This window comes from Melospiza georgiana, chromosome 11 (genome assembly GCF_028018845.1).
Source record: "Melospiza georgiana isolate bMelGeo1 chromosome 11, bMelGeo1.pri, whole genome shotgun sequence".
Classification (NCBI taxonomy): Eukaryota; Metazoa; Chordata; class Aves; order Passeriformes; family Passerellidae; genus Melospiza; species Melospiza georgiana.
In genome coordinates, this window is record NC_080440.1 from 1,349,549 (window position 1) to 1,365,676 (window position 16,128).

The window sequence follows — 16,128 nt, forward strand, 5'->3', positions numbered from 1 at the left end:
CTGCCTGGGGGAGTCTGGGCTCCTGAGCTGTCACACAGCACGAGGTGCAGAGCTGGCAGCAGAGTCACTGGGTGGCAACAAGCCCCAGCACGGGGAGGGACACAGGAAATGTGCAGCAGCTTATTTAGGACCGACTTATCTAGAATCTAAACGAGATTTACTGGGAATTCATTTGCTTTCAGGAGTTGCAGCAGCTCGCAGCAGGCGTGAGGAACACCTGGAGTGAGTGAGTGGGGCTCCCTGAACAGCCAGGCTGGGAGCAGCATCCTCGTCCTGGCACACGGAGCTAAGGGTGGTCACTGCTCACCTGCTGCACCCACCCTGACCCCAGGGCCTTGCTGGGACTCCCTGCACAGCCACAGGGAACATGCAGCCAGCAGGGACTTCTGCCTCTCTGGAATTCTCACCATTCCAGCACCAAATTCCAGGCATCCAGTTTTGTTTCTGCTCCTCAAGTCAGAAGTTTTACAGCTTCTGCTACTGTCAGATGCTCATCAGCTGCTCAGTTCACCGTGTCTGAGCAATTCAAGACACTGACAACTTCCCCCAAACAGTCTGTTTGGAAGAGTCTTTTTTTTTTTTTTAAGCTAAATATAAGATATACATGTATTTATTTACTTTACTTTTTGGATTCTAACTAGGAGAGGAAGAGGTTTTATCAAAATGCTGGGAACGGGCTCCTCTTCCCCATCCTGCTGTGGCCACTGCTCCCCTGGCAAGGCAGGACAATGTCACCCACCCCCAGCACTCACAGCCCTCCTGCAGCACCAGGAAAAGTTTGTGGAAAATGCCATTAATAAACTGCAAGCTCAAGGAAAACAACACATTCAACATTTCACCTATTTTTAGCTCAATCCTTAATTACAGGACTTTAGACTGAAGCAGAACAGTCAAGCAATTAGAGGAGGATGTTTGTCTCAGGTGATTTTTTCCCCTAGGAAAAAGCATGGCTCTACATTTTCCTTAAAAAATGTCTCAAGAAAGAGTAAGAGAACGGCAGAGCTTAAAACAAGGCAATGTCAAAAGCCAAATTCTGTTCTCCTTCTCCCACTGATGTAGTGCACAGACACGAGTGGGGAGAGCAGAATGGGGCTCACTACACCTTATTTGTTCACATGTTTTTTAGGTTAAATATCAGTACCTCCTCGAATTCCCTTGAATGGGTAGAAAAATGCCACGAGCAGGTTCATGAGGACAGCCAGGTTGAAGGAAATGCTGCTCCAGAAGGACATGTTCCGAGCACACCAGTACAGGAAAGGCTGAGCTGAAAGAGAGAAAATGATTCCTTTTTAATGGAGGGTTTAATAAAAATAAGAGGTCTCTATATAAAAAAAAACATATCACCACCAAAACAAGTTTGTTTTCAGTTTGTCCAAAAGCACAGCATCAAAAGTAATAATATTAATGGCTAATTTGGAAGTTTTTAAAATTATTCTTCATCCTGGGGGCCCTTCAAGTTTCCTAGATGGTGTTTTAAGGCAAAGGATCCCTGTTTCCAACATGGTTTAGCAGCAGCAAGAGAACAAGCTGAGGAACTGCAGAGATCAAGCACTTGAGGTCTCCCCTAATAACACACTTTGTACTCAGAGTCACACAAGAACAATTTTGGGGAGGAAAATGAGCTCCAGCCCCATCCCTGCCAGCAGCTCACCTGCACCAGGCAGTGCCACCTGCAAATTCATTTTCTGCTGAGAACAGCCCAAAACAGCCCCAGAATAAGCAGGGGGTGAAGCTCCCTGGCCTTCCCTCTGCCCCGGGGGCAAAGGCCTCAGCACACCTCACTGTACAACCAACAGCACATTTAAATCCTTAATGTTCCCAGAAATACTTCTCAAAAAGACTCCTAATTTTAACAATCCCTCAGCCAGAACCAAGAGGCAGAAAGCAGAAAGATTCCTTTGCTGAAGTGGTCATGAACCCAGCAAAGCTGCCTTGCAGTAATTCCCTTTGCATCCAGGCAAAATCCCCTGGTTTTGGCTCCTGCAGGCTTACTGCACAGCAAACTGAGTCCTCCTGAAATCTAGAGTAGTGAAAAAACTCCATTAAAAATGCTCTCAAAGGGAAAGGACTGTTTTGCCCTGGTGGAAGGAGGCAGCTGGTTTAGATACCAGAGAGCAAAGAAAAAGCTCTCAGTAAAATTTAGGAACAAGCTGAAAATGCAGACTTTGGGGGGAATGATAATTTATAACGTGCAGCAGTTCTGAGCCTTGCAGGAGCTACCAGTTCTCTCCAGAAAATCCCCTCCTCTAACACCCCCAGCTAACAGAGGGTAAAGAATTCCACAATATCTCAATGTTCTCAATTTCCTTCTAACTGGAAGAATGTGTAACCAGGTTTAATTAATTTAAATGGGATTATATAAGGGTGATTATAAAGGTCCAGGTTTAACTTTAAACCTTCCCTTGGTGATGGACACTGACTCTCTGTGCGGTGCTTCCGCCTGGCTTTGGCAGCTCATTTCCATTCTTAATTAACAATTAAGAGACTTCTGGAGCTCAGATTATGGGCCAGCACCATGAGCTGAAGGGAGAAGTACATGGATCTTTATTTTAGAAGTCTTTTTGAGGGTTGAACAGACTCTAGCTGGCATCATGTGAGCACACACAGTGCTGCCAGAGGTCACAGCTCCAATATAAACTACTGAAAATGTGAGAAACAACTCCACAAATGCAAAAAATCAGAGGACAGGCAAGGCCTGGATATTAGAGACAGAATAAATGATCCAAGTCTTTTAAAGGAAAAATAAAAAAAGAAATATTCTCCAGTTCTGCAGGTGGATCCTGGCTAATTTGTGGCCTGTTGTTAATGACGGATGCCTTCACAGCTTGCTGGGAGACAGCCTCAAAGACAAAGTGACTCAAACAACAAAATCCAACAGAATATATGGATGCTGCTGAAGCTGCAATTTGTTTGGGATGTCACACTCCCAGGTTTCTTGCAGAGCTCTCAGATTTCTGGAAGCAGTCCCACACCTGCCCCACGAGGGGGTTCCAGAGCAGTCCTGGGGAGCTGGTGCAGGGCAGGGAGCAGCTCTCTCTCTCTCAGTGCTCCCAGATGGAGACCCTGAGCCCAGCAGGAAGGATCTGCCTCATCTCACATCTCACAGGGTCCCTGCTGGTCATTGCCAGCACTGCCCACTGAGCATTCTGCAGCATGCAGCCTTCAGCTGAACAACAACAAAAATATTCAGCAAATGAACTAAAAGGTTTACTGGGGGACGTGGTGGCACTCTGTGAATTAAAATATAATTCTGAGGGATTTCCCAGCTGAGGGAAAATCAGTGCTTGAGAGCACCTGTGTTCAGACATTTTAGCATCACAGGGATGGAAGGGACTTGTCAACCTGTCAGCCAGTCTACCTGCCAAAAAAGGATGAATTCTACTTTACAATTATTCAGAAATCCATCTTTAACTTGTTCTTGAACATCTGCATCCCTACAGATGCCATAACTCCACAGAATCTTTACGGTTGGAAAAGACCTTTACAATCCAACCTTCACAATGTCCAACCTTGCTGCATTCCCCAGCCTTACTCCCCCCTGCATCCAGCACTGCTCTCCTCAGCTGAGTCCTCCCTGAATCCTGAACTTGTTTTAACAAACAAGTTGTGCATTTGCTGGTAGATAAAACTAGTACCGGGAGACAAAAGAAATAATGGGAAGTATTTTACCGATTGATGAATGGAAAAAGAGATTTGCTTTGACAAACTTTCGGTTTGCTGATAAACAAAATTAGACATTGAAAGATGAAAGGAACAATGGGGAAGAGCAATTCTCACAGAATTTAAGAGTTTAAAATTAAAAGGGAGGGCTATATTACACATTAGAGGGAAATTTTCAGTATCAGGTGTATTGAGGAGTTTGTATTTTTTAAGTCTTTTAGTTAATGGGGAAAGAGAGACGGGAAATGCAGCCAGGAAACTGGGATAAGAAGGAGGCTGCATCTTCCAAAAACTGGAAAGATTTCAGGGGATGTTTTATGGCTTCTCTCTCTACTGGAACCAAACCTCAGCGCTCCGGCCCACGTGGAGCAGCACTGACCCACCTCGCAGTTTCTTCTGCCAGTTCATCTCGTTGAAGAGGTCCTCAGACTTGAGGAAGAAGTCGTTGATCTTGCTGCCCTGCTCGTCCCTCTCAGTGGTGTAGTAGATGCGCAGCTTGGACTCCTTGGTGAGGAACTCGCAGATGCTGGGCACGGGGAACACGATCTGCTCCATGGTGCGGTCCGACCTGACAATCTGCACAGCAGCCTCGTCAGTCCTCCTGAACGCTCTTACCTCTTGGTTTTCTGCCTGTTTTGCTCCCCCTTTCAAACCAGCTACGGACACATTTCCAAGGAACAGCAGCTTGACACAGATTGCATTTAATTTACCTTTCAGAGCAGGTGTATGTTTAGCTCCAGAACTGTAATTTTTATGCTGTGGTCTTATCCTGGCAGTACTGGTCTTAGCTGGGATTTCCAAGGAGCCCAGAGAATCCCACATCAAAGCTGGGATGGAGTTCAGAGCAATATGGTGGCCCCATTCAAGAATGTTGGCAAATTTGAGCCAAATTTGGGCAAGTACAAGGAATAACAGTTATATCTGTATTGCTTACTCCAGAATTTTGGGAAGTCACAGAACCCCATGGACTGGTTTGGGTTGGAAGGACGTTAAAGCACATCCAGTGCCACCCCTGCCATGGGCAAGGACACCTTCCAGTGTCCCAGGCTGCTCCAAGCCCTGTCCAACCTGGCCTGGGACACTTCCAGGGACAGGGCAGCCCCAGCTCCTCCAGGAAATCTCTGTATCTGTGAACATTTTACTTTTATAGAGCTCTTAGATGGCACACGAGGCCAAACTGTCATTTGAATCCAGGAAGAGTGGCAAAAAGCTATCACAAACTTTCTGGATTCAGCAACAGCACCGGCCAAAATGTAACAGAAGCGAAGCCACACTTGCTGCTGCCAAGAGAGCTCTGCTCAGCTCCATCCCCGAGCCCACACATGACAGCTCAGGAATAGCTGCCACTGCCAGGGAATTAAATAAATAACTCTCCCTGCGTGTTCTCCAGCACAGACAACAGTCCACACACACACAGAGGCAGGCAGAGCACATGAACAGTGTCCCGGGGCTGCCCTCCCTGTGGCTCAGCCCTGGGGTTCCCTACCTCGATCTGTGCCGTGTGCTTGGCGTAGAACTCCAGCGCCTCGTCCCCCTCGATCTGACCCCCCGGCTTCAGCATGTTCTGCAGCTCTTTGTTGTGACGAGCCAACTAAAATAAAGGAATGCACAGGGAGTGGGAGACACCAGATGTCTCTCTGTGATATTAAATTCCTGATTTTTGGCATAAAAAAAGAAATAGTACGCAGTCAGCTGCTAGGAAAGGGCAAAGTTGACAGAAGGCTTGTTCTGTTCCAACCAGACACCCTGCAGCTCTATTTTGGGAGCGAGTCAGAATGATTCAAATATGTATTTCTTTAATGCCAGTGTTGTACTCCTCTTTTCCCCATCCTCTCCCACCCTTTGCCTGGAATCTTCCTGATCACACAGAAATTCACATTCACTCTGTCCTTCTACATCACCCCAACTCAAAGGTGTGCTCCTCACCCAAAGATGCAGGCAGGGACAAAGAGAAAATCTGCATCGACTGAGCAGCAGATGTACAGAGCACTGCTCCAAAATGCTGCTGGATGCTCCAAATTCATCCTGCAGCACAGAGAGGGTCTGTCTGCTCAGATGCTGGAGGAACAAGAAGTCTCTAATGCAGGGAGAGATGTAGCACCAATACATTAAGCAGATACAGTTTTCTCCCCTTTGGTTTTTTGCCTTTCAAACACATTGTATCAATACAATGGCTCTGCTTGGCTCCAGCAGAGAGAGAATGTGGCAAGGACCGAGATTTCTGATTACACTTTAATTGATCTGTGAGTAGAATTTCTTTGGGAGTATAAAGTAACCTTTGATCCAGCTGAAAAATAATACACTGCTGCTCAGTGCTGCCAAGAATTGAGCCACGTGTCCTCAGGAGCTCAGTCCAGAGCCTGCCTGCTTCCCACGATAAAAGAAAATTCCCAACATTTTCTTGTATTACACTATTTTTGTTTCTAATTAAAATTAGGGTTTGCTGTGATAACAGGAGAATGTGCAGTGAGTCTGCCTCAGTGATGAGCCATGAAAACAGTTGCAGGGAAAAGCAGAGTGGCTTTTCCCAGCTTGGGGTTTGTGGTGGAACTCTACCTGATGGGCCAGGATGTAAATGTTGTGTCCCACGTTCCTCGGGGATGCAGCCACATCCTCCCCGTTCTCTCCATCCTCAAACTCCACCTCTCCCTGCAGATAGGCCTTCTTGATCACTTCCACCTGGAGGAGACAGGCAAGGAGAGGAGGCTCAGGCAAAGGGTGGAAGCTGCTGAGGGCAGCGCTCCCACAGAAGGGAATGGAGCAGAGCAGGGACACCCAAAGGGAGCTCAGTGGACAGGGCAGCATAAACTGAACTCAGCCTCAGCCCAGCTCACTGGCTTAGGAACTGAACCTCACATTTCCCTGAAGGTGACACGTTCCAGGCCACCCTCTCTGCACCTGCATCATGTTCTGAGCCCCAACACAGCCCCGAGCACTGGGATGAGTCAATGGTGCTCGGGCTGTGCTTTGGATCTCCTGCTTGTGTTTCACCAGCTCACGCACGAACCAGCCCCAAAGCCCTGCCGGGCTCACTGGACAGCTCTGCGGCCACAAGGGACTGTCACTTCTCTGTCTCCCGTGCAAATGAAGAGCCAGGAGCTGGGGAGGGGTCCCGGGACTCACCAGCTCCTTGGGCCTCATGTTGTAGAGGATCCTCTCTGCATTCTCACTGTCGTGCCTGCTCTCCATGATGGCCAGGAGCAGCTTGGAGGCGTTGTTCTGAGGGCAGGGAAAAGCAATGCAGTCACTGCCAGGAGCCACAGCATGAGGGTACCCAGCCTGAGTGGCACCACTGTGCTGCCAGAGGGCTGCAGGGTCCCGCAGGAGCAGCCACTGCAGGCACAGTGTGCCAGGGCTCCCACAGCCTCACCTCACCATCCCTCTCCTCTCTTATTGACCTACACAACTTAACAGGTAATTTTAGCAGTTTGTTCCCCCAATCCTACTCACTGAAAGACATCAAATTAACCCCAGCCAAGGTTTAAATTTCTAAAAATGCTGCTGTTTTCATGCTCGTATTGTTTTGTTTTGATTTGAGGATGCTGCAGCATCACCACAAGCTCTGAGCTCCCAAATGGTGCAGCTCAGCTCGGCTGAAGATGCTGCTGATTAAATCAAGGGACAGCCAGGGCTGAAGACACAGATGTGCTTTGCTGCTTTTAACTGAAATCACTCTGCAGTCTGCTCACGCCAAGGAACACAGGGAGGAAATGGGAAACTACCACAAGGCACCAGACTACTTTAATACGAACAATTAAGATTAAAATCCATCATGCCTGACAATAAAACCCAATAAAAGTATTTAATTTTGAAGTATAACGCTAATCGAGTCTAAAAGCATTTTTTATTTACAATAATAAAAAACCCACATTACCCATAATAATGGTGTGAGTCGGCAACGGAAAACAAGGAGACACTGCAGTGTCAGGCAGGGCAATAAGTCAGAAAGGAAATATTTCTCAAGCACAGGCTGAAGCAAGAGTGCTCTGGGACTGCTGTTGCTAGAGGGGAACCTGCCCCAGTGTTTTTGCGTTTTGAAACCAGCAGCAGGGCTAATTATTTCAGCATTAATATGGACAGCCATAAAGAATTGTTGATTTAATGTCAACCTATTAAACAACACCAATAAAGTGTTGGGAAAGCAGTTGCAACATGAGAAATTTCACTTCCACTGTCCACGTAAAAGCTCAGCAGCAACAGAAGAGTTTTCATCAGCTTTAGATTTTTTACAGGAAGTGATTTTAGGATTCCTCAGCATATTCCGACTGCCTGCATCCCCCATCTGAGAACTGGTGGCTCCATGTCATCATTTAAAAGATGAAATACCTGTGACAAACAATCTTTGGGCACTGCCTGCAGCTCACTGATGTGTATCATTTTTGTGCACTTGTGAATATTGGGATATAACAAACACCCACATCATTTTAACAGTGAAATCACATTTTATCCCACTGTTAATGTGCCTCACACAGAGCATTCACTTGCCTTCAGCTCCAACACGAGGTCCATCCTCTTCTTTCCCAGAGGGTTGATGTCATTGAGAATTAATGCTGTGATGATGTCGATGCCGTTGGACTCGTGGGTAGCAATGCAGTTCTGTCCAAAGAAAAGTCATCAGCCTTCACTAATTGCCTGCACTACACACACGCCCGGGCTGGTGACCCTCAGAGCAGCACCGTCCCCTCTGTCATCACCTCGTGGGCTGCCCGGGCTCCGGGCAGGGCAACAACAAAAGATTGAAGGCATTTTGTTCCAAGCTTTTCCTCTCCTCAGCCATAGTCCTGCTGGAGCCCCCGGGCTCAGGAAGCAGGAGGACCACAGCTGATAAATGAAGCATTTCCATGCCAAAGCTGCAGGCTGGAGGAACAGTGCTTTACTGAGATTAGGGAGAGTTTTCTTTATTATGAACGTGCCAATCAACACCTACTTCAGAGCTGTCTACACAAAGAAAGGGAATTTCCATAACCTCCTGCCTACCCTTCAGCCCTGCTCTCGGAATGGTCTGTACCTAAAATGTACAAACAGCAGCTTGCTGGCTTCAAAATCCAGAGAGACATTCCTGTTCTGTCCTCAGAACACCTGATGGGTTTTATTCCACCTGGTGGAGAGCAGAGGGACACTGACCATTCTCCCTGGCATGCACAGCCTCACACATGAGGAGAGACAAAGGCAGAAAAGCCACAGCCCAGTCTTTCAGGACAATATTATGGTTCAATTAATAAGGAAATGGAGAGAATAATCAGAAACTGGCACAGGTGCCCAGAGCAGCTGTGGTGCCCCTGGATCCCTGGCAGTGCCCAAGGCCAGGCTGGACACTGGGGCTGGGACACCCTGGGACAGTGGGAGGGGTCCCTGTCATGGCAGGGTGGCACTGGGTGGGCTTTAAGGTCCTCCCAATCCAACCCATTCTGGGATAATATGAAGTACAGCAATTGCCCACTCTCCCTGTCCAGTCTAATGAAACAGATCTTAGCAAAGCAGAAATAATTCTACTGCTCTGAGTGCTTCAACTCCTCAGAGGGGGCCCTGAGAAAGACAAGTTGATGATGAAGAGTTTATAAACAAAAAAAATCCTCCAGCCCGGGGGGGGGGAAATAAAGTGGTCAGTGTTGTGAGACAGCAGCAGGCCAGCAGAGCTGGGCCCCAGGGAGAAGGGGGATGCATTTCCCAGCTCTGGGTTCATTACCTGGTTCTCGTGGCAGGGCCCCTGGCAGTACTCAGTCAGACTTTCCAGCGTCTGGTTGATCAGTGCCACGTTCTTCTCATTGATGTACAGACCCAGCAGCCCAAGTCCCCCGGTTGTGCTCCCACAGATGCAGTCCAGGAACTGCAGTGTCTCACACACCAGGTTGTAGTTGGTCTTGTTGTTCTGGCAGCGTAGGAAATTCTGTGGGGAGAGTGTCAAAGCCATGAGGAAGGAGAAGAACCATGCAAAGTGCTGTTTAGCTGATAGTATTTATTAGGTTCATCCATCCCCAACTCCACTGCATGGTGGGTTGCTCTGGCTCACTGTACAAGCAGTTTTAGCCTCTTTCCAGGGCTCATTTGCAACGTGCTGCTCTCCTGAGCAGCTTGCTGGGCTCATGCTGCACAGCAGAGAACAGAGTGCATCCCCTAAACAGAGAGATGCATTAGAGCCTGACACACCCAGCACAGAACTGGCACTCTGGGAAGCTCTCTGCAGCCTGGAAGCCTCATCCCACCTGCTGCACTTCCCTGAGCATCACTGCAGGCTCCCTCCTTCCCCCAGACCTCTCTGGAGTCCCTGGCTGGGGCCTCACAGCAGCTCCACCTGCACAGAGGGACCTGAGTGCACACATGGAAGGAAGGTGCCTTAAGGTGGAATTCTCTCCACTGCATTTCTTTCCATGTAATTATTGTGATTCCTGCTTGAAGCTGCTGACTGGCAGCAGCTCCTCTAATGAAAAGCCAGATTTGCCACTGTGGATTTAACAGCTTTCTGCTGTTATTTCTCCTGTATTCCAAATGAAGAAAAGCACCAAACCCGCCCCAAACTGAAGGACAACTAATGAAAACCAATCTCCCAGTGATTCAGATGCTGTTTGCCACTGCATTCCCAGCAGTGCTGCAAAGATTAGCAGCCACTACCACTTGCTTTTCCTTCAAGTTTCAGCAGGAAAACTCTTATTTAGCTTAATTCTAGCAGGTAACAGCAACTCCAGGGTGAAAAAGCCCTCAGAGGAACAGGAGCCATGGAGTATGGAAGCAGCAGGGTCTTTCCTGCCAGCCCAGAGAGCAGCACTGTCCCTGGCTGTCTCTGCCTGAGTCAGACTAATGAGTCTTTTAAGGCAAACAGAGAGAGAAATTGCAGATTCAATGGAAGGCGAAGCTAAAAAAGGAAAACGCTGTCTATGAATGCAGACTAAAGGTGACAGTGATTCAGCACATTTCAGCTGATTGCTCATTTAGTATCCTGACTTCTGATTAACTTGTCAGAATGCAAAAAAGGTTGATCCTACAGAAATTGGAGCTCGTGCCTTCCCTCCAGGAAAAAAGGGAAAATGAAAGGATAATACCCAAAGTGAGGAGGGAAAAATGCTCCCTGGCTGCAGCACGGCATTTATTCTGATTGCAGCTAAGCCTGTACCTGAGCTGCTTGACCCACAGTCAGCAAGGAGAGAAGAGGAATGAGGCACGAGACGTTGCTAGGCTGAAACAAGGGGAAGGAAAAAATTGTAGAAAATAAACCCCTGGTGCACTGTGAGAAACTGCCCCAGGGAGCACCTGCTGCTGTCTCAGCCAGGACAGAGTGAACTCCTCGTTTTCAGTCCCCCAGAGCAGCTCAGGGTGGGAACACAGCTCTGCAGTGCTGAGTGCGCCAGCCCACCGCTCCCTGTGGGAATGAGCCGGGGTGTGCAGGAGCAGCAGCCACGGCAGAGCCAGCCAGAACACCTGGGAAGCCCCCACTACTCATCCCAGCCCTTGCATTCATTGGGGAGGGCACTGCAGCTCCTCCAGCTCCTCCTGGATCCAGAGGATCCAGCCAGAACACCTGGGAAGCACCCACTGCTCATCCCAGCCCTTGCCTTCATTGGGGAGGGCACTGCAGCTCCTCCAGCTCCTCCTGGATCCAGAGGATCCAGCCAGAACACCTGGGAAGCACCCACTGCTCATCGCAGCCCTTGCATTCATTGGGGAGGGCACTGCAGCTCCTCCAGCCCCGTGGAACAGCATCCACATGGAGCAAACTGGGTCTATACTGGGAAGGGAAGGGAAGGGAAGGGCTGCCTGATGCAGAGGGCACGGCACTGCAGCTGCCCAAGCACCCAGAGACCTCATCCTCCTCCTCCTCCTCAGCACAGCAGCTCCTCCAGCAGGACTGGCACTGCCCTGCGTTTGCCCATCGGCCTGGAAAGGCTGGGGGTGCCCAGCACACACCTGCACCAGGCAGCTGATCCCAACTCTCTCATTCAAATGTAATGTGCAATTCCTGGAGAGCCCTTCCCTGGGACCTTTAGGCAGCGAGTCCTCTGGCACGACTGCAGGGAGCTCAGTTACACGCACCAGCTGCAGACACCAAGATTCCGGAGGATCAGACACTTGTGCCTTCCCTTTGGGGCTGAGGGAGAAGGACAAACCTCGAGGCAGGCAGGCAGAAAGAGGATTACACTGGAAAAGCCGCTCTACCTTTTTTTCTTTGTTGTTGCTACAAGAAGAAATCCCTTTTTCTCTCAGAGCTGACTACAGCTACCTGCTGTTTGGGAAATGGGATTGCTCGGGCCAAGTTCTGCCCTGGCTGGGGTCCAAGAGCGCTCCTATAGCTGCGGGTGCTGGCCCAAGGCAGCAGCGGATCCTGCCCGTGCGGTTTGGAGCCGCGCCACAGAGCGGCACGAGCATCCTCTGACAAAACACACACAGGGCTCCTGTCCTTCAGAACCAGAAAAGGCTGACGGATGGAGGCAACCTGGGCGCTCGGAGATGCTCCCAGAAGGGCTCCGTGCAGCTGGGATGCCACTGCTGCCCTGCCGGGGCAGTCCCGCTCAGAGGAAGCGACTTGGCAGCGCTGCAAAGCGCTCGCAGGGTCCCACGCTCCTGCCGGCCGCGGAACAATGGGCAATCAAGGCAATTATTGCTCTTTCTCAGGGCATTTAGCACATTGTACAGCGCCTCACCAGCTCCTCCATCCCAGCCCGGCAGCACCGAACAAAAATCATCTGAATTAGAGCCCCATTGTGAGGGGGAACCTGCTCTGGGCTCCCTGAATTCTACAAAAACGTCCCAGGGCAGCACAGGACACCGAGGCTGCCAGGACCTTTGGACACTGCCAGCTCCAACCCCTGTCACGAGGCAGCTGGAGCAGAGCCTGGCCCGTCCTCTCCACATCCCCCATCAGATGTTTGCACACATGGGGAGAGGATCCTGAGCTCCTCTGCAGCCTGACCTCTCCCAGCTCCTCCTGCCTCTCCTTGCCCATCAGATGCTCCAGTCCCGTGGTCACCTCTGAGACTCCCTGCTGGACTCAGAACCCAGGACTGGAGCCAGAATTCCACACGGAGCCAGGGGCATCCAGCTTGTTCAGGTGCACATCCAGCTTGTTTAGATGTTTCCCATCCCAATTTTCCACCAAGGGTAAGACTCCCTTGCTCCAGGCCTCACCAGGGTGTCAGGGACGTAGGGCTGGTGAAGGCCAGTCCTACCAGTAAGGGGCAAACTGAAGGTGGCACTGAGCTCCCTGACCTTCTCCATGTCCCCTGTCACCAGGGTCTGTCCCCATCCCACAGCAAACCCATCTCTGCCTATCTCCTCCTGTGTGGATACAACCCAGAAATCCTTCTCGTTGCCCTTCATGTCCCTCAGCAGATTCACCTCCAGCTGAGGCTTTCCTGACATCTTCACCATGTGTTCAACTCTAGCAAGGCACAAGAACAGATCCAAGAAAATCCAGGAGAACCTGCTTACCGGAAAGTTAATCTTGAAGGCTGCTGGAACCAAAGTCCCAATGTCCTCTTCATTTTCCTACATGATTTTTTCTTTTCTTTCTCTCCCCTCTCAAAAACAAATCAGTAACTTCACAGTACAACACCTGCCTGATTTCAACATATACTTTTTAAAATCCCAACAAGTGTTGATCCCACCACCTTTAATGTATGCACCTTTCAAAGACCGCTGGATAACTGGATTTGCTCGTATCAGCCCAGCAAGTTACAAGTACATTTTTTTTGGATTAGCATCAAGACCAAAGAGAATAATTGGTCACATAATCCATTTAAAAAGGCCTGGGGTTAGGGATAATGCTGTGGCAGCAGCGAGTGCACCCTGAGCACAGGTGCCCAGAGCCGGGCGGTACCTGCAGGTCCCGGTTGTGGTTCTCACAGAGCAGCTGCAGGAAGCGCAGGATGGGCTGCATGATGGAGATGACAGCGCTCATCTCCAGCTCATCTTTGCTCTTGTCTGCTGCAGCCTGGGCGCCCTCCCCGGCCGAGTAGTGCTCCTCGGGGTCGGCCTCTCTCCGGTAGGTGTTGTACGCCTTGCGCGTGGCCGCCGACGCCTCCAGCAGCTGGTCCCGCACCTCCTCGGTGATCTGGGTCATGGGCTCCCTCACTGCAACACACCAGCCAGCACACATCCTCCTCAGGGAAGCTGTGTGGAAACCTGTCCCCTGGCAGCTTCACCCACAGGCCCGGCTGATGAGCAGCAGCTCCTGGTGAGTACATTTAGTGTAGGTGAGGGGCTCGTGCCACACTCTGCACCTCGTACACCAACCGCAGCAGGGTTACACATCTGGGGATTAATTGGTTAGGGCACACACATCTAGCACGGGCAGGAGTTATGGTAAAAGGACCTGCTTCGGAACAAAATTAGGGTTTCTTCACTTATTGTTAGCGAAGGCACTGACCACAACCCACAGCCCGGGGTTGTTCCTACAGATCACATTCGGGTAACTTGTCACAAGACAAGGCAGCAGAGTCTCAGCTCAGCTTTCCTCATTCAATAGCACAACCTCACAAATGGATGAAGAGGGGATGAAGCTCTTGAAATCCTGAGCCAGGGCACCACTGATCTCTGAACTTTGCTCTGTGGGATCAGAGATCAGAGCATTATTGCATCAACTGAAATTACTTCAAAACACACTCCCTGTCAGTTCAGAAGGGGAATGACTGGGGATTACCTCTTTTCCTGTTGGGGACATCTCTGTCCGAGTCTTCATCTTTCTTTTTGTTTCCTAAGTCACTGGTGTTGACTGTGACAGTTGCCTTGATTTCTTGCTGTGCCACTTTCATGCGGTCATAAAAGACCTTGAAGAACTTCTCAGATTTCTTATCTTCCGTCAGTCGGCAGAAGAAGGAATGCTACAAGAGAAAAGGAACAGCATCTGTAGCTCCACACACAGCCTGAATCCAGACAATTCCACCTTTCTGCACTGTGTGCTATCCTGCAGGACTGGGAGCTCCATTAGCTGTCAGGAAGCTGCAACTCACAGCAATGGAAACTTGGAGTTTATTGTGAGGCAGCTCCAGTGTCTCAGCTTTCTTAAGTAAGTCCCTCATTAACAACTTCAAATGCAGGTTTAAAGAGAAGTGAGGACAATAAATAACACCAACCTGATACAACTGGGCAGCACACCTCACTCTCAACAAGAGAGATAAGGTAAGTGCCAGGAATTAAGGTAAGGAGAAGGGAATTCCCTATAATTTGATTATCAGTGGAGAAACAAAAGGGTATGGGCAAAATATAGAAGAAGAACTGTCTTGCCCTCCCACCCTCAAATCCAAGGGACTGTGACTCACAACAGGCAAAAGCCAATGTTAATCACAGACCAAAAATGTACAAACAGGACGATGCTGCGAGGGACGTCTCGTGCTGAGCTTCCCCTGCCCTGCCTGCAGCAGGCTCCTTAAAACTCCTTGTAGTTCCCACTCCAATATATCTTTAAGTGACAGAAAAACTCAAAGCACTGACTACTTTTAAGAAGGTTTATTACTCTTCTTCTGCACATATGTGCACAGAGACAGAAAGTTCTCCCTAAAATTGAGGAGAATACAAATCATGCACAGGTCAAGAAGGAGCCAACACAGTGAGTGATCAGACAACTCTTGATGAAACCAATATGCTGTTACATAAATCAGGACCAGAGCTTAAACACGACTGAAGGATGAACTTGTAAGTGGGTCACCTTATGCAGAGCATTATGAAATTAGTTAGCATTCTGCAGCAGCTCGCCATCCAACAGCTTTACATGATGAATAGGAATGAAGGCTGATTTATTGAAAAAACAAATTAAAATGGGAACAGCAATATATCCTGCCCGCTCTGCTGTGGAGCACACGGGGCCGTGGCTGCTGCTGCCTTTGATCACTGCAGCAGCTGCACGGAGAACACACGGAGTGACTTTGAACACTCCCAGAGCTGTGCCTTTGATTACAGCCTGAGCAGCAGCGTGGCTATTTAAAGAACGTGGTCAATATTCAGGAGATATCCCTCCCACCACTGCAACACCTCCCACCTGCCCTTAGCACCTCAGGTAAACTCTGAAGATTGTGTTTATTTCTGGTGATGAACAGAGAGGAGGGCAAGGAGAATAACCCAGGACAGACAGCCCAAACCCAGTCACAGCAGTACCCCCTCCTGACACCCACCAGAGAGCCCTGCAGGACTCTGTGCCCTCAGCCCAAACACTGCTGGGCCTGTGATGGGCCCAGGGTGATCTGGGTGCCCAGTTCAGTTATTAGCATCGGTACAGTAAAAATAAAACATCCAATCCAAGAGTTTGTATCAACAATTTGAATGTTTTCTCACAATGTTTTCCCATAGCTTTAAACTGAATGAGGGCTGACTTAGATGAGGTATATTCAAGAAATCCTTCCCTGTGAAGGGGGTGAGGCTGACCAACAACCCCTCAAAAACTGGGGGTTGAGGCAGCCAAGCCTGAACTAACTCTGTGACTTGGTGCCTGCAAGGACAGAGAGAGGAAGAGTTTGTCTCCAAGGAGCATCTTCTAAATTTCAC

General features: G+C 49.4%; 1 protein-coding gene across 9 annotated transcripts in view; it reads right to left on the reverse strand.

The window, feature by feature from the left end:
• ITPR1 (inositol 1,4,5-trisphosphate receptor type 1) overlaps nucleotides 1–16,128 on the reverse strand; it is a 161,807-nt gene that overhangs the window by 27,589 nt on the left and 118,090 nt on the right. For all 9 annotated transcript variants that reach the window (XM_058032051.1, XM_058032048.1, XM_058032047.1 and 6 more), the window contains 9 exons: nucleotides 14,291–14,471; nucleotides 13,469–13,722; nucleotides 9,347–9,547; nucleotides 8,146–8,256; nucleotides 6,784–6,879; nucleotides 6,217–6,339; nucleotides 5,147–5,251; nucleotides 4,044–4,236; nucleotides 1,142–1,264 (listed from right to left, as the gene is read on the reverse strand). In XM_058032051.1, coding sequence (XP_057888034.1) covers nucleotides 1,142–1,264; nucleotides 4,044–4,236; nucleotides 5,147–5,251; nucleotides 6,217–6,339; nucleotides 6,784–6,879; nucleotides 8,146–8,256; nucleotides 9,347–9,547; nucleotides 13,469–13,722; nucleotides 14,291–14,471 — 1,387 coding nt within the window. The remainder of the gene's footprint in view (nucleotides 1–1,141; nucleotides 1,265–4,043; nucleotides 4,237–5,146; nucleotides 5,252–6,216; nucleotides 6,340–6,783; nucleotides 6,880–8,145; nucleotides 8,257–9,346; nucleotides 9,548–13,468; nucleotides 13,723–14,290; nucleotides 14,472–16,128) is intronic.